This window comes from Lepisosteus oculatus, chromosome 3 (assembly GCF_040954835.1).
Source record: "Lepisosteus oculatus isolate fLepOcu1 chromosome 3, fLepOcu1.hap2, whole genome shotgun sequence".
Taxonomy (NCBI): domain Eukaryota; kingdom Metazoa; phylum Chordata; class Actinopteri; order Semionotiformes; family Lepisosteidae; genus Lepisosteus; species Lepisosteus oculatus.
Genome location: NC_090698.1, coordinates 64,599,946 through 64,621,312, shown reverse-complemented (window position 1 = coordinate 64,621,312; position 21,367 = coordinate 64,599,946). Strand labels below are relative to the sequence as shown.

Sequence of the window (21,367 nt, the reverse complement as noted above, 5' to 3'; positions counted from 1 at the left end):
TTGACTTGAAACTGATTCATGCAAGGAACTCGTCCAGTTTTTTCAGGTATCAGCCAACAACATGGCGCAGTACGCAAACCATATCCTTAAAACCCTTTGAGCAAAGATGTGCCCTCGTTAGTGACTTTAAAAGTACTTCCTGTAGTTACTTACAACGACTGTTACCTGCTATTCCTTCTATTTCTACAGACTACATCCCTCTTCATAAGTCATCTAAGAAAACTAAACTTATTTTCTTAAAACCGGTCAAAAAACCTTAAATTATTAAGCTACAGAATGGCTACAAATGAGAAGAGGCCATTCAAAATAACAGCTGTTACAACCAACATTTTTTCCCCGACTGCAAATATGTAGGACATATTTACCCCATTTTCTCTGGTGGCCACAATAAAAACAAGGTACACAGTAAAAGTCAATTTACAGAGCTTTAAAACAGCTTTAGGATTCACTTCTATGTAAATCCTTAGCATTCACAAATATGTCCAAACCTAAGTCAGTAGTTGTTACAAATTATTTTCTACAATTTTAACTAAAATAATTTGGCCCCATTGAACTTCAGGCAATGATCTGCCTTGAACAGTTTTTCGACAATGGTCTTAACCCTTCAGTGACACTGAACTAATTCTCTTGCGTTCCCCAAACATTAGAGCAACTTTAAAAGTAGCCATGCAGACGTATGTTATTTTCTTTTCAGCTACAGTAGAGTGCATGCTACAGTGGCATTTCATAGCATATACTTTGATTACGTTTTATACAAATTGCGTGTACTGAAATCTGAGTGTCGAAAGAGCAGAATAGATGTGGACACTGGCCAGGGTTTTATCCCAAAGAGCCAGATGTGAATTGTTTGCCATTAAATAAATTAATCTCTACTACATTCTAGGTGCATACTCCTGATTTTACAAAAATCCTGATTTTTACCACATTTCTTCTTATTGAATTTGCGAGTCATTGAAGCCGAATCACTATTCTATAAATGTATCTCGATCATTCTTGGGAAATGCATACAACTGATCATTTTATGTTATAACAAAACTATCTGCACACTTGACAACCTAATAACTTCTGAATATTTAACATTCGTACACTGCACATGGGTGTCTAGACCCATTGTCTGTGAATAGTACCACAATAGTGAAAACATTCTCAAGATAATTTTCTATCAAAGTAAGCATTTCTACAATATACTGTACAAGCACTTATTCGTTCTTTTAACACAAACAAAAACAAGTCAGGTCATTCAAAGGTTAAACCTTTTAGGTCAATAATTTTAAGCTTTAAGAAGGATTTTTTTCCTGAGCATCTTGTTACCCTGTTTCTGAAGTACAGTCATGCATTGATTGTATTGATGCCTCTTCTCAGCTGGCAGGAGCACAGAGTACTGATAAGGGCCCTGGACACCTGACCAGATGGCTTTGGGTTCAAACCTGGATTAGACCCTGCTGTTGGACCCTTGAGCAAGGCACTTCACTCAGATTGCACCAGTTAATGCCTGGCTGTATAAATTGGTCGTACAAGTGAGAATCTGTTCACATTAAATAAAAGTATGTCTTTGCAGATTGGTTTTATTTACCTAGTCCACATTTATCAAATAAAAACCATTTGCTTTAAACTTGCTATCCATGCAATTTTGAAATATACTTCACTCTATTTTAGTCACTCAAAAAATGAGATCAATGCGATTTGTGCTCCAAGTTGACTTATACCGACATAGGCAAGGAAAACTGAAATCCACCAATGTGAGCTCTTACTAGGCTCAATTAGTATTATCTCAATTAGTTTTTAGTAAAAGCCTGCTAAACCTCTGGAAATTCTATTCTAAACTGTAATCCATAAACATTTCTACTAAATCAAATTTGACTGCTTCTTTTACATTTTTTATAGAAACTGCCAAGATTTCATTTTAAAGTCTAAAGACATGGAATGCCATCCTCCCACTGCATGCAGTGTTCTACATACCCAATGCTTTAAGCTATGACTTCAGTGTCGCAAAGCTTGCATAAGCATGAGGAGAGCACAATCATGCACTTATGTGGCAGCTTTTCAAAGTTTACATTTTTTACTTACAAAATCTCAATTTTAGAAAGGCGTGACTCAAACTTTATGTCATCCTTATATTTACAAAGCAGAATTAATGTCCACATACTACACAAACACTAAACTAAAATATACATCCATTATGCAGCAGACATTTGCTCCTCTTTTATATTCAACTACAGCAGTAAAGACGGTAAATATATCAAAATGCACACCCAACAATGGCTTAATAAACTACTCTATTTGTTGTGAATAGGTCATAGTTTCCATAAAGATACCCATGTGTTTTATGTGTGAAATGAAAGATCAATTATAAGCATTAAAATATAACCACTGAATCTTAAAAGACAAAAGACAAATCATGGATTAAAGAACACTTATGTTTACACTCCAAGTAGAGCTAAAAAGTGCTTTTCATAAGATTCATAAACTCCATTCACTAAAATACAACTACAACTGTTTCTCAAATACAGTAGCATTACTGAGTTCTAACAACTAGAAAAGCTGTTTATCCATGATAGTTCTTGAACGCAAACATCATACTTAATAAATATTATCAGAACAGGTTTTGAGGGCAAAACTGTCTCATTTACAAACGCAAAGCAACTGTTTATTATAAGGCTAAACCTCTATAAGGGTCAGAAGTAACATACCAAATTCTGCCAAGCTGGCACCCACACTTGAGAAACCACCCACTCAAGTATGCTAACTAGCTTTTCAACAGTTAACTCGTTAAGTGACAAAAAACAACAATAGCAGAACTAAGTGGTAACCTTGCTTATCTAGTCTCTACAAGTTATCTCTTATAAATACCACGGTTAACTAACTACCTGCCTGCTTCAACATCCAAGCCTCACTTCTGGCTTAATGCCAGCTCTTCAAGGCATTTATTGTTTCTTCTGTTATTGCATCCTGTGAGGTTAAAGAGGGAGGGTATTAGTTTTGAGCACTGTGACAGTACAGAACGCATTGTGACAGGACAGCTGACGCGCACACACAACCAAGAGTCTGGATTTCCCAGGGATGCTGTTAGAGCAGGCTGCAAATCCAGTGCTTTCTGAGCCCAAAACAAAGATAGAAGAAAAAGCGGATTTACCCTTTCGTCTAGTTCATTACACTCTAACCTCAGTCTATCTCGCTCCTCTTGAACAAGGTATGCCTTCAAAGCGAGGCAGAGTGAAGAGGTTAAAGGAAAGGAAACAAAACAAAAAAAGAAAACAAAAACGAAGCACAAATTAGAAAAAGATTACAGGATACAGCAGGGTTTCCATGACATCTTGAAAAATACAATCTAACAGTCATTACAACAACTTCTCTGGCATTTATTTTCACACTTCCTGTATATTAAGATTAAAGTAAAAATGTAACTGCAGCGTTAACGTCCATATCCATCTCTTCCAAGTCACTGCAATAGAGGCATTATAATTCTGAATTTCAAGAATAGTTGAAAACTGTTCATTTTCCCATTTGCTTTACAAAAACTAGAAATAATGTTCAGTCTAAAAAGATCCCATGGTTTGGAGAATTGAGAATAACTATGAATTCAAGAGTTAAAGACGACCATTTTTTACAGTGATATTTTAATTAGATCCCTAAGGTAAACACCCATTGTGTTGTTTGAAAAACAACCTTGGAATAAGCATGAAAAGACTGCAATTAGAGGAAACACAGGCATGCAATATCATTTGTGGGCAACATCAGAGGAAGGGCACAGTGACTGCCCACATACAGAGCAAGAGGAACCCCTCATGTCTGCTCTGTCATTTCTTTTAGATAACTTCACTGCAAACAGCTGCTAAACTTGCCTACAATCTTGGATTTGATCATGTCAGAGCAGCTCTACACATTGTAGGTTTTATGAAAGTAAGACCCTAGCTTTCCATTTAGCCAAAGCAAACCTGCTGTCTTTCTGAAATGGAGCTACCCTGAAGTAAACAAATTAAAAATGTACTAATTCATTTTACCAACCACTTATTGAATCACCACTGTCAAGATCTGAAACTTTTTCAAAGATGCATGGAAACCCTGTAACATGGCAATGAAAAGTAATTAAAAGCACAAAAAGTAATGATTTCCAAGACATAAGAAAAAAGGCTGAATTATTTAACTCAATGGATTTTAGAGGAAAGGTAATTACAGAAGTAAATACAATTTATCAACACGCACTTTTAATATCAGTATAATTCTACATTCATTAATATGAAATGCCTGTAAAGTGTTGAAATTAAGAAGAACATTACAAAAAACAAAAGATTACAAATCCCTGTTAAAAAAATTGTTTGTGTTGTTCATTTAAGCCCACCTGCATGTCCAGCTCGTGACACCTTTGGGCAATTTCTTCTTTCGCAGCTAAAGCATCACTGAGCTCCTCCATTGTTTTCTTGAGCTAAAGTGAACACATAAAAAGACACATGATTTCACATTAGACTGACAGTTATTTTAGGAACCAGCTACTACTTTGGAACGGGCAAAATTATGTTATCACAGTCCACTGTATAAACCCATAATTTTGATCATAATGAGTGAAAAGGACTCCAAAAACTCCAAATAAAAAAACAAAGCCAAAATAGTGCGAATACATACTTTTACTGCTCATTAGCTATAATAATTTATATACTTTATTGTTATATTATATATTTTTATTTTAATAATGTTCACAGTATCTGTTTAATATTTAAGAAAAAAATATTTTGTTGTACATTTCAATCATTTTAAAAATAACATTATCAATGTTTTTGGTGATACACAAAATAATAAGTATTAAATATTTTGTTTAATGAAAATGCTTCTTAAATTATACAATCAGATTTTTATATTCCCTGGTTGAAGTTTTAATAATCTAGGAAAACAGAATAGTTTGGGTAGGTGGGTAGCTGCATCAGCATGCGTAGGCTGCAAAGGAAGAAGTAATAGGTTTATTCCATGCTGAAAAAGGAAGAAAGAAAACACAACATTTCGGCTGTGGAGCCTGGACACACCTGAAGAAGGCTCCACGGCCAAAACGTTGTTTTCTTTCTTCCTTTTTCAGCATGGAATAAACCTATTACTTGTTCCTAGGAAAACAGAATTCTACATATTGTGCATTTGCTCCTTTTAGACCAGAGCTTTCAAGGTAACAATTTTAGTCTACCTGAGCACAATATACCAAACCTATTGATAACCATCTCTAGCACCTGTTTACCTGTCTGTCCAGATCCACATAGGTGTCGTTTCCAGGGGAAACTGGGGTCTCTTTGCTCATCAGCTAAAAATAAATAAGTGTACATTTTTAAAATGTTATACCATTAATTAAATTGTACTTTCAGGATAATCCCATTTCAGTTTGGATTCTATGTTTTACTGTTAAAACTTTCAGCTATCAGTTAAATAAAAATGTTAAAAAGGAAAAATGTCAAACTAATTTGAGCATATTTTCTAAACTTTCAACTTAAATTTGCAAAAAATTCAGTCATTTTAACAGATTACCTCCTGGATTGCTGTCATGACGACGTGTTGTACGGACTCCTCCATCATCATTATTGTCTGAATGTATTCTGTGTAACACACACATACAGTCAGTGACTAAACCCATGGATTCAATAGACATATTGGAGCAACAAAATAGAAAAGATTTAATTCCCCTTTTCATTTAGAATTCAGATTATTTTTTTAATTACATTTGAAAACATCCTTGACGAATGGTGAAAATATCTGAAGCTAATAATCACACAGAATTACGGTAGATGATCCATCTATAGTATCTAGCTCCACATCACTTGAACATCTTATCTACTCAAAAGGTCTCTAACACCGCAATAATGGACAACTGCATTCATTAATGAAAGAGCCACCTTCAAAATGTAAAACATTAGGTAAGAAATGCAACTAATTCTTCTTTGATTTTTAGTGTTACACACTTTGAAACTTCACAAATCAGCAAATCTAGAACCTAGAATCCTAAATCTAGGTTTGGGGAGGTTTACGGGAGTCAGTCCGGTTTTGTTTTTTTGAGATAGCCATGAATATGATAAATATTGAATTTCTAGAACGTTTTACAGCCCATATCAACTGTGCCAAGATACAGAATTTGATCATGGGAGTCAACAATTGTTTTAGTTAATCTTTATAAATCCTTTATCGCTATTTATCTTTTACCGTTACAGGTGTAGGCCTTCTAATTAAGTTTCGTTAGTGCTGCGTTTTTGCCTGATGCGGCACAAAGGGGGCACTAACGAATCACACCAATTTGGTTCCCTGGCGCCACTGAAGGGGGCTGTGATGTCACCCCTCTGAAAAACTAAGGCACTATATCTCAAACGAAGTCAGCACAAACCCAGCACTCATGAATCTGGTGGGCTTGATTGGTTCTGCTGCTTGTAGGGAGGCCAACTTCATGAAGCTTCTTTGATGTCCTACTGTCAGCCTCTGGTTTCTTTAAAGGTAAGCTATGAATATGAATAATTGAGTTTTTTAGTACTAAACAAAAAGAAATGTATGACTACGAGTAAAAAAACAAAAAGAGGGACTGCTCAAGATCATAGTGGACATAGTTTAATTTGTCAACGTGAAGATCTAGTTTAGTCACGGAAACATGTAATCTAACAGTAACTACTGCTTGCTTTACTTCCCAATTAGCACTGCTGAACAAATGAAGGAATGAGTGCTGCATCTAGTCATGCAATGCATTCCTAGTGCAGTGACCCTCAAACTACTTTGGAAACCTGCTGAATTTAGGCTCCAAGAGCACAGTCGCCCCCCCACCTTGTTTCTGCTCACAGTTGACAGCACAGCCCAGGATGAGCTGAAGCATCCTCCCGAGCTCTGCTGCGTCGGAGTGCTCCCCCACCAGGTTGACATCAGGCAGGGTGAAGTCATTGATCTGCTGGCCAAGGACCTTAGGAGAGAGGAAGGGACTCCATGAATATGACTGGGCCAAATACAGGCAGCAACGATTTGATGGGTATTGTAGACTGGAGATAATACAAGCATCAACAAACAATGACCGGGACGACAATTTTCAAGCCGCACGAGATTAGTAGATGATCTACATTAATGCTTTAATGGTTTCAGGAAACTGAGCTTCTTGTGTCATTAATATCATTGATATAATGCAGGGCAATCACTTTTCACTGAAACTACAAAAAATTATATGTAGATATACATTTTTGGTACAATTCGGAATGTTTTTGTAATCTAGGTGTTCTAATTCAGGTTTTTTAAACCTATGTAACTTCGGTACATTTCTGCACTTTGTCACCAATGGCACACCAACACCTTTAACACAATACAAAATCAACGCTATACTTGATACTCTTTAACACACAGTGAAACTAGTGACATGTCGTGCAGTCTTTTTACTGTGGACATGTCCAAAAATATGCTTAAAGAACAAGGAGGGCAATTTTGAAAAAATCCAGAGTGTCAAGTGATGCAAGTGAACTGCTACAGCCACACCTGTATTTTCTTCTCTTCACTGACTGCGTTCAGAAAGTTCTTGTACAGCACACCCACTTTCAAGACGTCAGTTTGCATTCTTTGCAGGGGCGCAATTTTCTGACATTATTCACAGCTGCTTCCATTACGGGGGGAGTGGTGGCTCTGTGGCTAAGGATCTGCACCTGTGGCTGGAAGGTTGATGGCAGAGGAATCCTACTCCGTTGGGCCCCTGAGCACGGCCCTTAATCCCAAGTGCTCCAGGGGCGCCGTATAAATGGCTGACCCTGCGCTCTGACCCCCAGCTTCTCTCTCCCTGTCTATGTGCCTGTGTGTCTCATGGAGAGCCAGCTGGGGTACGCAAAAAGGCAAATTCCTAATGCAAGAAATTGTATATGGCCAATAAAGTGATCCTCATAGTTCATCTCAGGAAAAGCCATGACTCTGTCGAATTACAGACAGACAGCAGCCTCAAGCACTCACTCTTGATGCAAACTGACTAAGTTTTAAGATGAACAAGTGGTATAGTTTAATGATAATAATCAAAATGTCAGATTTGCTTTTCAAAATATTTCAGCTCATCCTGAAGGAAACATTACAATTCCTACCAGTGAGGGCTCTCAAATATTGGCACCCATCACTGACCATAGATTTAACTCAATTATACTAATTGCTTTATTATAATAATACATAACAATTACAATTAATATAGCTAATAATAAATAATTCTAATAATTTCAGTCTTGTCATTAATTACAATTTAACATAGGTATATTCATAAATATATTTTACACACTTTTCATTCAAATGAAGCAAACTTTCTTCTCAGTTTGTATTAAGAAAACACCCCTGTTTTTTTCTCACCTCATGATTGTAATCCAGAATGCCTTTCAGAATTTTCTTTAAATTGCTAACCTACAAGAAAAAAAGCAATTTCATTAGGATTTCAATAAGAGATCTTTATGAGAGCCAGTTTTTCACAGTACCTGTCCTAGGGCTTGTCAAAATGCTTATGTCTGAATATAACTGAAAGTTATGTTGCACATGGGAAAGGAGTTACAAAGATGTTTTGTACTCTATTAATCTTTTCCCTAAGAGAGGTTTTCATAAACCCATGTGGTCTGCCATCAATAAACACATGCTGAGAACCCAGCTGCCCATAAAGATACCCTTCTGCCCTGGAGTAACCCATACAGTGCAAAAAGGGCAAGGCAATCAATAATTCTGTCTGTGCTACACTGCTGGAAAAGGAGAAGGTTTCAGTTAGAAGAAGACAGTCAGGAGGGTGAAAATCAAATGTGCACTTTGAGCTACAAATTCTTTTGCACTAGAACATTTTCAGGAATTTATTGTGGAATGCTACAATACTGTATGTTTTTATACTCTTAATGAACTCTGTTCTAAAAGTAACAGGCTTATTTCCTGTATGTTGAGACAAGAATTCAAATTTTTTGAGCAACAGACAGTGACTAGTGCACTGAACACTCAAAATGCAATACCATAAAAAGACTGATCTCCTGTGTAACCAACTTCAGTAACATTCATACATTTAGTGTCAAGAGTAATTACCGGAGCATATGTCTGTTTAAACTTATGGTGCCATCATTAATTGGATGAAAACGTAAAACTAAAATCTGAAATGAACTAGATGAAAATTAAACAATTTAACTGGGGAAAACAAAAACATGAAAATGGTTCATGAAAAAGCAGAATAGATTTCCACGTGCTCATGAAACACAGAACTCTGCCTACAATTTATAATCTGGTTAAGTGAAAAATATTCTCCCAGGTCAGAGGCTGAAATAGTGCAGAAATATTATAAATATACCTTACCTTTAATCTCCAATTATCACCAACTTCAGTTTTTATTCGGCTTATCCAGTTGTCATTAAAATATGATACATCTCTGCAAAAAATTGAAATGTCCATGTAACAAAATATCATCAACAAAACAATACTTGGTGAAGGTGAGCGTGTGCCATTGATTCACTAAATGCTACTGGGTGAAACTGCATATGCATTTCCTCTCAAAGAAACTCCCCAAACCCCATTCTTAAAGCATAGTATGGGCTGCTCAAATTTATATTCTTATAAAATGGTGACTGAAAAAAAAACTTTGCCAAGATAGTCTGGAAGCAAATCAGAAAAACAATATTTTCAGTACCAAGAAGAAAAGCATTTAAAACCATGAACAAATGACTATCGGAATTAGACATTGAAAGAGAGCAAAGCAGTTTTTGTCTCTTATGCCCTCTATAAATAAGATGTGAAGGATGTGCTACAGCAGTAACCACACTTATTCAGTCAAGAAATCACCCCTCCACAGCTCCACAGAGAAACGTACATGCAAACTGTAGACCATAAATACAGAGATGGAACAATATCTTTCATGGACAGATGAAAGGCTGCTTCATGGTTGTCTTTCCAAATTACCCTTAAAAACTCATCAGAATTTAAGTCTGTATGTATACAGTTCAGCTATGATACTTTCTATTCTTGACTGCCACATATATTAAATGTCCCAGTAAAAACACAAAAGCCTAAGAGACTATTAATCATTGTATCACTTCTTTGCTTCCTGACATTCAGCTATTTTTCAGACATTTTAACTAGTTTTACATACTGTATGCTTGAGACCAAAATAACAAAAATGTGTAAATAAGGTATGGACAGAGACAACAAAACAAGTACAAAATTAAACGCAAGTGACTTGACAAGAAATAGGACATTATTAATATAAGACAGTACCATTACTGTCCCTTGAAATATTTTCATACACTGATTTCAAAGAGCTGTTTCTCAAACAGAAAAAACAAGCTCGATATATAGAGATGTGGCAAACTTTCACAGAGAAACTTTTTCACTACAGCTTTGCAAATTAAATACAAACAAAATATATATAATAACTAAAATAATAAGACAGAAAAATAATAGGTGTAAAAAGCAAGCGACCCTTCCAACTGAATTATAATATGTACGATTAAAAAATGCCATACTAAAAATTAGGAGATTTCTCTTCATGCATATAATATGAATTTATATTAACAAGGAATACAATATTAAATCATAAACTGAATTAAGTTAAGTAAAATGAAGTATAAATTCTACAGAGTAATACTGTAGGTTCAAAGCTACACTGTTAGCAAGATCGCTGCCAGTCTCTCCCTCTTCACCTCTGCCAAGAACTTCTGTCACTCTTGACCTCTCTGTTCATTTCTCCTAATGCAGTGACATAATTCAAGTATCCAGTTAACCCCAACACACACCAGACAGAAAAGGAGTTGGAAGATGCAACGTCTGAGCCTTCTTTTTAAAACAGCTACACTGTCAATCTCACAAAAAGGCTTAAAACTTACACAGCATGACACCACCATATTCTGTAGTCCTATTATGTAAAAAAACTATTATCTACCTCCTCTGTATTCTAACATATTCCTAAACTGATCTACTGTATATTGCAACTGGCTACACGTCATTTCTGAGTGGAAGCAGGTGTGTAAGGAAATTGTAAAGTGGTGTATGTTTGGCAAACCGCTGAAAAAAAATAGATGAGGCCTTACTGAAACATTAGCTCACTTTCCTCAGTTTACTTCATAATAATGCAAATGTAACTCTCATACTTTTAAAATAATGAGACAATTGATAATGGGCAGTGCAAAGGAGGCAGAAGTGAAACTGTCGACACTGCCATCTTATTACATCAAGGCTGCCACGGTACTCACATTTTTTGAAGTACTTGAGCCATTACAACCCCACTTGTAAGATCCTCTACTGTTTTACATGGTGCCTCTACTCCGAATGTCTGTATCTGAAAGTACAGGAAAAAACATGAAAGTTATTCAAGAGGTTGGTGTACATTTCATGGGAAATAAATTAACACAATGCAAAAGACACGTGTAGGCCCTCGTGGTTTTGAAGTTGTTTTTTGTGTGGAACCAAGGAAGGAAATAATTTCCGTCATTCGTAGTTACAATGTGCCTCAGAAAGGAATAACACCGGAACACAGAATAACAAAAGGAAAAAACAGACAGGCTCTTAGATAGTCCAGAAACAGAAACCAATCTAGGAAGTTACTACTGGTCTAGAGAATAGAGAGAAGAGTGACTACAGCACATGTAATTATCATATCACTGATAATTCAATTTTATTAGTGAAAAAGACGGGGGGGGATGCATAATAAGCCTTCTTAAGTGCTGTAAATGTGTTTAAGGGTGTACAAAGTTGCTGGACAAAGTTGGAGCACCTCATACTTTTAAAGAATTCAAACGCATATCTATTTTCAACTAATCACCAAAATGTTAAGTTTGAATTTTTGCTTTATATATTCATATCTCTTGCTTTGTAGAGGTATAAGTAGCGGATGCCAGATATCCCCTCAGATTCCAACAAACCAAGCACAGGGCAAAAGGGGCACTGTCAACAAATAGTCGGCGAAGTAGAACAGCTGTAAAAGTGAAAAGGAAATTGTCAAGAGCAAAACAACCAGTACTTTGTCACAGGTCTTGAGTGCTTCAGATGTAAGCAAAAGGTAGTATCTTATTCTGGATAGCCCAAAGTAAAATGACTAAATTACTACAAATATCTTATTCTGTCAGCTAAGTTCTATCAGCTAGGGAGGTGAAGATGGAAATCATTTTCTGATTTTTCTATTTTGCCAGAACGAACAACATTGTATTATATTCAGGAAAAACAACAAAACCACTTAAATAAATGCAGTCAGTTTCTGAAAAACATCCAACACTTGCTTGTACCTAGCATATACTGCTTTGACTATTTTCTTCACTAGGTGCTCTTTGAATGAAAACTGTAACAAGTGTCTTGCGAGTAGGCTCTTGTGTACATCTACAGTAAAATACAGCTGTGAAAATAACCAAGAAAAAAAACACCACTTTAAAAACACTAGAACCCGTAAGCTGTGATGTTTTTGTACAACTGTCACACAAAAACAGAAAAATATATCAGCAGTACCCAAACAACAACAAAAAAAGTTATCTTCACCAGGAGTCTACAAAGTCTTAGGACATGCTGGACCTTCCAATATACAGCACCTTGCAAGTTTTTCTTTCCTCAACAGGGCAATATACCACAAAAGCTAGAGAAGAAAAATCATTACACTTAATATAAAAGCAAATTAGATACACTAAGGTGGTGACAGTAATTAACAGATCAGCTGCTGACTCACTATAAAATACTTTGCTCTTTAGTAAAGGACAACTAGGGTCACTCTAGAAGTGTTGTGTTTAAAGTAAGGCTACCTACATGTATTGTACGGCACAGACATTATACAACTTACTGCTCTCATGTGAATTATATTTAGAATAATTTTGTAATGGAGCTTGTGAACACTGTCTTCTCGTCACATGTTGCACAGTACCTTCACTATAATGTTTCAGAGTATGGCTGATGTGGGATAATATGAGTGCTTCAGATTTTCCTGAAGCTAAAATAGACACACTGCTAACTGACTACAGCGATAAGTACGATAAAAATGAATTCACCATGTATTCTGAAAAATTGTCTCATGTTCTGTAAAAGCTACATATTAAACTACATATATATGCACTTTTCAATACATTTAAATAGTTTAAATGAATGGCAAATGAACATACAGTTCATATGCAAGAAATATTTGCTAGAAAAAAAATCAAAACAGAGTCTATTATAAAGCAGTCTAACTTTAAATACCAGTTAGCCCTTCTTTTTGCAAGTTCTTGACTTTCTGAGCAGCTTAGTGACAGTGCATCATTTAAGTAGTGGCTATGTCTGAGAAAATCATGCAAGGAATCAAAGATGAAAAGTTAAAAACCTTAAAAACATAGTTGCGGTGTAATTCATGGTTTATATATATCAATTATACTGCCAGAGTGTATATGTGTAATTCAAATTGTGGGTGTTCCTCAACATAACATTTCATTCATCACACCCATTTTTTAAAAGAAACTCATACTAGCTTGCCAGTTAGTTTTACAGTCACCCCCCAGCTTACAAATTTTTACTACAATAAAGCCCGTAAATATATACCTATTTTTACCCTATGAATAACATTTTTCACTACTAAGAACGAAATCTCTTCGCAGGGTGCTAACTTACTAGACGCAGAAGAACACGCACTGAGGCTGTGAGTCTAATAAGATCGTGCCCAGATCCGTAGGACTTTGTCAAACTGTTTAGGTCTGATATAGCTGTGCTTGTCGTACTGCAGTGTGCACACACCTTAATCACTATATTTTACTGTACATTATCTGTGCAATCAAGATCTATCCCGGGTCCAAAAATGTGGCCAAAACTCAAGGTGGTGTTGAGAAAGTAAAGAAAGTACTAAAAAAAAGTAACCATTGCCCAGAAACTAGAAATAATTAAGTGACTGGATGAAAGTCAGCAATCAAAAAAAAATCTGTGTTGCTATGAATTTGGATGCTTCAATATTCTGTGTTGTTTTGCAAAAGTATCAGATACAGAACGGCACAATCTAGTGTTGGTGCTGTGACAGTGCTTTTCATTATAAAGGCAAAAGTGTTACTTTTTATTTTCACATTTTAATGATTAAATTGAAGCTTCGAAGATTAGACATTTTTTCTTTCTTTCACACTAGTTTCTTCAAGTTCCAGTTTTTGTTTGGGAAAGCATGATCTACCAAGCTTTAATTGGTTAGTGTATCCATATTTTACAATAAAATGTTACACTAAAGAAAGACTGAATATTTGAACATGTGGTAAGACCCTCCAAACCCTTAAGAATCTCTTGTCTAATTTGCCTTGTTATCTTAGTCTGACAGCACATTGTCTACACTGACACGCTTGAGCAATACAGTGGCCAGTTACGTCACTTTCAGTTTTCATCATAGTTGTCACTTTTTCTGCTGAGCTCAGGGTTTCCTGAAGTATGGCAATGCATGACGTTGTGGTTTATTAAAAAAAGAAAGATAACTCTTTTCACATCCGGAGATGTTATTCACTTTCATGTTAAGTATTTTCTAGATTCCGTTTTTTTTAAATTACAGAGAAGTTTCTAAAAATACTCTGACAAGTACTGAAAGTTCAAAGCACATGACATTTCATGCTTCAAAACTATAGGCAAAAAGGCCTCTGCTGCTACCAGAATGCAGCTTTGTTAATGCTGTACTGTATCCATATAGGGAAACCTATCAATGAAAACCAATTATGCTTATTTTCCGTTGTGGGCACATTGCCTAGGTCACATGAGGCAAGAGCTTTCCCTGGTTGTAGAATAGCACACATAAAACGACGAGAACTCATAAAACATTCAAGAAAATAAGCACATTGAATTGACTTAATGACACCAAGACAAAGCCTGAATTATGTATTTTCCCCTTTAGTAACAGCATTTAACGGTCTTGAAAATGGCAATTCAAAGACTAATGAAATTGGGCAAGGAACTCCACAAATGAGGTGCTGCACATGGGACTATCACCCATTGTGGGGAGATTGGTGATTGGAATAAGAAGATCAAAATCAATTTATGCAACATTAAGAGCTGGACAAAACTCATGCATTAAGTCTTTAAAATAAAAAATGGTGGGGCTAAACGATTCAGTGCCTTGAAAATGAGTGAGAAAACATTAAAGTTCACTTAGAATTTTATGGGAAGCCAGGGCAATTTACAGAGAAATCAGAGGAGGCCAATATTTCACATCCAAAATCTGTACAGTAGTTATCTAAAATTGCACACATATGGAGGGGCTTATTTTGATGCACAGTTATAGTTTAGTATTCATGTCTTTACAAACAATTAAAAAAAATTAGACTTCTAATAATAATAATAATAATAATAATAATAATAATCATAAAAACACATACAATTTTGGTTAAAAATTCTTTGTACAGAATAACTGCATTACCATGTCACCCACTGACATCACCAAACTCGGCTTGCCCTTTTGAGATGCTTTGTGGTCATTTTATCATTTTATGTTGCTTTTATGTCGGTTGGGGTGTTTTTTGTTTGGGGGGGACGGGATTCTGACGCGAGTCTCCTTTTCATCAAGTGAGATGCATGCTAAATTAGATTTAAATCAGGAGATTAACTTTCCACTTTTCTGCCCTTGGTTGCGTTGCCAGTGGTGCGTCATTGTCTTGGAGCGTCAAGAAGCAACAGCCAATGAGCCTGGAGGTATTGTCTTGTACATAGGTGGACAAAATGTTTCTGTACACTTCTGAAATCATTCTTCTACTGCAATCATTAGTTACACCTTCAAGAAACACGAGTGAGCCAGTTCCAGAGGTGGCCATGCATGCCCAGGCCATGAGACCATCACCACCCTGTTCACAGATGATGTGGTACCGTATACTTTGGATTATCTGCAGTTCGTTCCTCTCTCCACACCTTCTCCATCTTGCCATCACTTTAGTAGAGGTTTATCTGTCTCTCATCCATCCATAACGCTTGATTGCAGAACTCTACTGGCTCATCATCGTGTAATCTGACCTCTCTATTTTTGGCGCTGATGAAAGGTTTGCATCTTGCGGTGTAGCCTTTATAATTCTGCTGTCAAGAGTCTTCTGTAAACAGTAGATTGTGGAGGTTGTTGATGATTTCAGCGACGGTTTTCGAGTTTTCCTGCACAGCTCTGATAACTTTTCTATGATCAACTGCAGTTGTTGTCCTCCGCCAACCGGTTTGCTGCTGATTGCTAGGAATAGCAGTGGATTGCTTCTTTTTCAGGATATTCTAAACTGTTGATTTTGTTATGCCCAGTTTTCGTGCTATGGTTCTGACTGAATTCATCCTGTCTTTCAGGATTCAAAAGTGCTTGCTTTTCTCTCAAAGTTCTCTAACCTTTGTGCTGGTTTAGGCCTACTGACTCTAAAGGCAGACACTAAAGGGAAGGGCAAAAGCTAAATCCGACACTAAACATTCGCAGCTCTTTTGTGTGAGCAACAGGAAACAACTGACCAACAAGAAAAACCTGGCAGCCAATTGTTCCAACACTTATGCTCACCTGATACGGGGGAATTGAACACAAAAGGCGCTATTATTATACAACAGTACAACAATCACAGAACTGCCCAGAAATAGGAGATATTCCGTACTTGTCTCACATTCAACTTTTCATCCCACATCCTAACTGCCTGAGCATACAGCAAAAATAGCCATTTTGACACTGTCCCCACACTGCAGGAAGGCTCAGACCTGAAGAAGGCTCCACAGCCAAGACGTGTTTTCTTTCTTCTCCTTTCAGCACGGAATAAACCTATTGTTCCTTTACAGTCTAGGCATGCTGACGTGCTTATCCACCTGAACTATATATTTTGTTACCATTTGTACAATACAGAAATAATCATTTTCAAGGGTATTGAAATAGGAGTCTACTTTTAAATACTTGGTTACTGCAAGTTATTCCTAATCTTACATTCAAATAAAAATTTTCTTATTAAAATTAAACTCCTATAGACAATTATTTTCTTTATCGCGTCATGAATTGCAATTTTGCCTTGAGAAGACACACTCAGGCCGGCCTTTGTCAGTCTGCTTGACTGACATCACTCAAAATGCTGCACACACAGCAACGCGTGCACCGAAAATCTTATTCTGAGGGTGTTCTCTCCATCATTCAAACACCACTCGATTCCTATGCACTTCCAGATGAAAATCCCTTACACTAGACACATGCTAACTGAAATCAAATTACAGCAGCTAAATTAAACACAACAGTTCCCCATGCATCATAATGCCAGTCAAATCATGAACACTGTCAATTGAACATCTGTCCAGCTGTGTGTCCATGAGCTTGATTTCAGTTTGTCAGCGTCTAAGAAGCAGAAGACAACTGACAAAGCTGACTTTTCGGGGTCACAGTGAGTGCAGGCTGAGAACGAGTTAGGTGCTTGAGTTGCAACCGACACCAGAGTATGCAGTACAATAATCATCTTTGTGCTCATGGGAGCTTTCTTTATTTGGGACAATGTTTTACATTTCGGGAGTCTTCCTACAGTTCATTTTGCTTTCCTCCACTTGTGAGCAATTCCACAGACAACCCAGCTGATCTGCCAGATTCATGAATACTGTCCCACATTCCCATTCTAAATTAAACTTATCGCTCAATGCTTTTTCTTCATGACCTAGTCTCCATGATTATATTTCCCAAGAGCTGAGAAACATGTGGGGAAAAGAAGATAATTCCAAATTCATTTTTTCCATGCAACAGTCTGAAATCAGTTTCAACATTTCTTGAAAATGTGCCCACATTTTTACACCATGAAATCCACCACTAACAGTAGGCCTACAGAATTGTGATTTATAACTCACTCAAAAACCTTGAGAACAGAATTTAACAATACTGGAAGAGTAACAGACATGTCTGTAACAGGTTTGTAAGGGATTTCTCTAATATACCTTCAGTTAAAGAAGTACAGCTGGAAAATTAGTTATTTTACCCTGCTTTGCATGCGCTATCAATTTCTCATGTATGTAACATCATACTAAAATCTATTACACATGAAGACGGTTAGCTCAGCCTCCTTAGTTCTGAGTCCAAACCAAAGTTTATTTTTCTGGTGTAATTGCAGATACTGTATCTCTAGGTTACTGTGGAATTTTTAAAACTGTCTTGCGAGCACAATACAGCACCTTTGTAAGCAACTTCAAAACCTGAGTTGTCTCATCTTCTGGGAGTAAAGGAACCATTAAATAAAGAGGATGGCACTGCAAAAATCTAGTTCACAGAAAAAAAAAGAAACAAAATAACTCTGTTTTAAAAATTACATGCTTAAGATTTTAGTCTGAAAATTAGGACTGTACAGTTAAATTTCAAGCTCTGTTATGGCAAAAATTGATTGAATCTGAAGCATTTACACATCTGGGATTAGTGAGTTACCAAAGTTAAACTTTCTTATGACAAAATAGACAGCTCTAAGGGACTGAGAAATTGTAACAAATACACTGAGTTGAATGTATACCTTGAATTTCAAGAACTTGTCTACAGTCTTTAAGAAGGGGTGAGTGAAACAAGTGAAGGGATTAAGATAACCAAGGGATTACAAAGATTGCAGTGGTAAACTTGCTTCATAACTGAACCCTCCAACAAAGGTTCTGCAAACAAATATTGAAGACTTCAGAAATTAAAAAAATGGAAACTTAAGGCGGAAAATTTAAGAAACATGTCTTTATTCAATAATTTCTGCAAGAAAACCGTCACAAAGAAATTGGGGTGTACTTAAACGTAACAGCACGATTTGTTCATTCTTGAAAAAGGATTTAATATGCTTATTCAAAAAACTTGAAAGGCACTGGAAAAGCAAACCCCAAAACATTTCACTCAATAATGAATCAAAAGACGGAGAGCAAAAAATGACAAGTACATTGTGAAAGCTTTTTCACTGGCATCCACGAAGATCAGGGTGAACAAGATCCTTGGATCTATGAGCAATTTACAACCAAATGCATATGATGCCCATTGGTGAGGTAGACAAATACATTTTCTTCAAGGAATGTAATGGCAAGGTTGGCTAGTTATGCTCCAAAATTGATAATTGTGGGATTATATTATACTGTAAACATCCACAAAACACTTTCAATGACGTGAGAGAAGCATACAATTCAATACACTGTGCACCCCATTGCTCAAATTAATCAAAAGGCTAGAACTGCAACCCTAGGCAGAGATCAACAAGGCCACCAAGTTCACACAACACTATAGTATCAAGCTGTATAGTTGAAAACTGCCTGAGGTACAGTGACTGGCTGCTGTACTTCTGGGATTAATTCTTCAAAACCTAATAACTGGGACATCAGAGGGTAAACAAATCTGACACCTATCAACCTAAAGTACTTATCTGTAAAACTGGACTGATAGCAACAAAGGTGAAGACTAGCAGTCGGCAAAGTACCATGTACTACAGCTGAAATTGCTCTTTCATTATGAAACACTACTCGGATGCTATCTGTCTGCATTACGCACACCTGCAGCAAATGGTTTGTTTCACCCAGCAATCACACATTTGAAAAGATGTGGCAAAAACAGCAGTCTTTCACAGCATCACAATCGCACTAATCTCACCTCAGGCAAAGAGCTGGAGCACAGAACTACACTGCTGTGGCATAAACAGTTTAAACTGTTATGTAATGGAAGCGGTCTATAAATGCTTGCATGCTGTCTGCTTAATACAAGCTAGAGTCTGCCCGAACTCCAGCCAACCTTAAAAAAAAAGGGTTTCTATTTTTCTCCTGGATGTAAATATTAAAGCCTTTTACAGCATAGAAACTATTGTTTTTATTCTCTTTCTTTTTGAATGCTCAAAACAAAAACATAAGCAAACTTGATTCCCTTATGTATTTCCCTCTGCTTTCCCCATAGTGCTTTCTCTTTCATTTAGCTTGTACCTGGCCTCCGAAAGCCTGTGCTGAATAATATATTGCATTTTGATCTGATGTACATACAATAAGTATCCAACGTCAATTCCAAGATTTTTTCTGACAGCGTACCCTGTAGCGGTATCTGCTGTGATACACATGAAAGAGTGGTACTGCGAGTATTAAAACGCCGGATTACAGGATGAGGATCCCTCTGCTGAACAGTTTCTGTGCATTACACCTAAATCAATCCTGTGGAGTCTTCTAGTCCTAACTCCAGCATGTTTTGATGGCTGGAGGGTGGTCTCTTTCCATCAGTTAGTGTAGCCTTAGCACACCTTAACCAGGCAAAATATACAATATCTTCTGACAGTCGTCCATATTCTGTTATCTGCATGCTTTATATACTTAATTTCTAAGGCTGAGCACTGTTCAAAGGCTTAAAAAAAAAAGCTAAATGAAAACAGCATTCCCCAAATCTGGAGTAGATTCAGGTTAAACAGATATTCAAAACTGTACACCTTACCAGACTAATATTATATAAACTGGTTTTCTTGCCAAAGGCTGAGAAAAAGACAACATTTGTAGTCCTGGTAGATGCTTTGTACATTTACGCTGTAGAATAAGAGACAGGGGAACCCCAAGGCTAATTAACTTCGTCATTATTTTATCTCCTTTGGGAAGAACTCCCTGGTTTGCTGTGGTGCTGAATTCAACGGGGTACAGTGACTAGAGTCAAGGCTAATCAGCACAGCAAAGTTTAATTACTAATTAATGATGCATCCCCGCAGTGTAGCTGCCCTGCCACGGTTGTTTTCATGCTGCCATTTGCACTGTCTGCAACACACATAGTTTACCAGTGAGAAACACCCAAAGGTTTGGAAATCCACACCACACCGAGCTGTAAGAACCACGCCACTGCTTCCAAAGTCACGGTATGGCAAAGGAAAGAAAAGTATGTTTATGGCCTGTGCATGCGAACATAAAAAGTATGCCACTCGCAGCCCATAGAATTGAATGAGAAACTGTTGCACACAGCCCGAAGCTATCAAAACTGCTCACATGCAGCTTATATAAGCATATAGGCTACATTTTAAAAACTATTTTATTTCTTAATCTTTTTTAATCTTGATTGGCGTGCACTCTAACATTATTCTTGCTACATTTCAATATTTTGTTTTTGTCATAATGTAAACATGCCCTGCTGGAACAAAAAAAGCGACTGCAGTGCTCAGGTGAAATACTAAATCACCCACTACTGTGCAATCCATAAGTGTTAAATGAAATGCTGCCCTCTGAGGAGCACAGCGCACAGCTTTGAAAACCAGTTAATCAATGTCTGGAAACAAATTCAGTTCTTTCTAGCTAGATACAATTTCAATGTGATTTGCAATTTTTTTCTCTAGTTGTACAGAAAAAGTATGCAAATGCATGCTTAAACTTTCCAAACATTAATACCACCATTCCATAGAATTTCAATCTGTTCATAAAAGAGAACCCAAAATGTTCATGCACAATGATATCTGTACATCTGGAGATGTATGTCAATACAGTCTTACCCCTTTTATTGTCCTTACACTGACCAGTACATGACATGATCATGCTAAGC

The 21,367-nt window shown here is 36.7% G+C and overlaps 1 protein-coding gene across 4 annotated transcripts in view; it reads right to left on the bottom strand.

Moving 5' to 3' along the window:
* hook3 (hook microtubule-tethering protein 3) overlaps positions 1-21,367 on the bottom strand; it is a 64,201-nt gene that overhangs the window by 29,788 nt on the left and 13,046 nt on the right. For 3 of the 4 annotated variants that reach the window (XM_015363086.2, XM_069187366.1, XM_069187367.1), the window contains exons 2-9: positions 11,172-11,257; positions 9,283-9,355; positions 8,314-8,364; positions 6,778-6,910; positions 5,503-5,570; positions 5,219-5,281; positions 4,340-4,423; positions 3,134-3,196 (exon numbers count right to left, since the gene is read on the bottom strand). In XM_015363086.2, coding sequence (XP_015218572.1) covers positions 3,134-3,196; positions 4,340-4,423; positions 5,219-5,281; positions 5,503-5,570; positions 6,778-6,910; positions 8,314-8,364; positions 9,283-9,355; positions 11,172-11,257 — 621 coding nt within the window. The remainder of the gene's footprint in view (positions 1-3,133; positions 3,197-4,339; positions 4,424-5,218; positions 5,282-5,502; positions 5,571-6,777; positions 6,911-8,313; positions 8,365-9,282; positions 9,356-11,171; positions 11,258-21,367) is intronic. The other variant, XM_015363108.2, reaches the window with a different exon arrangement.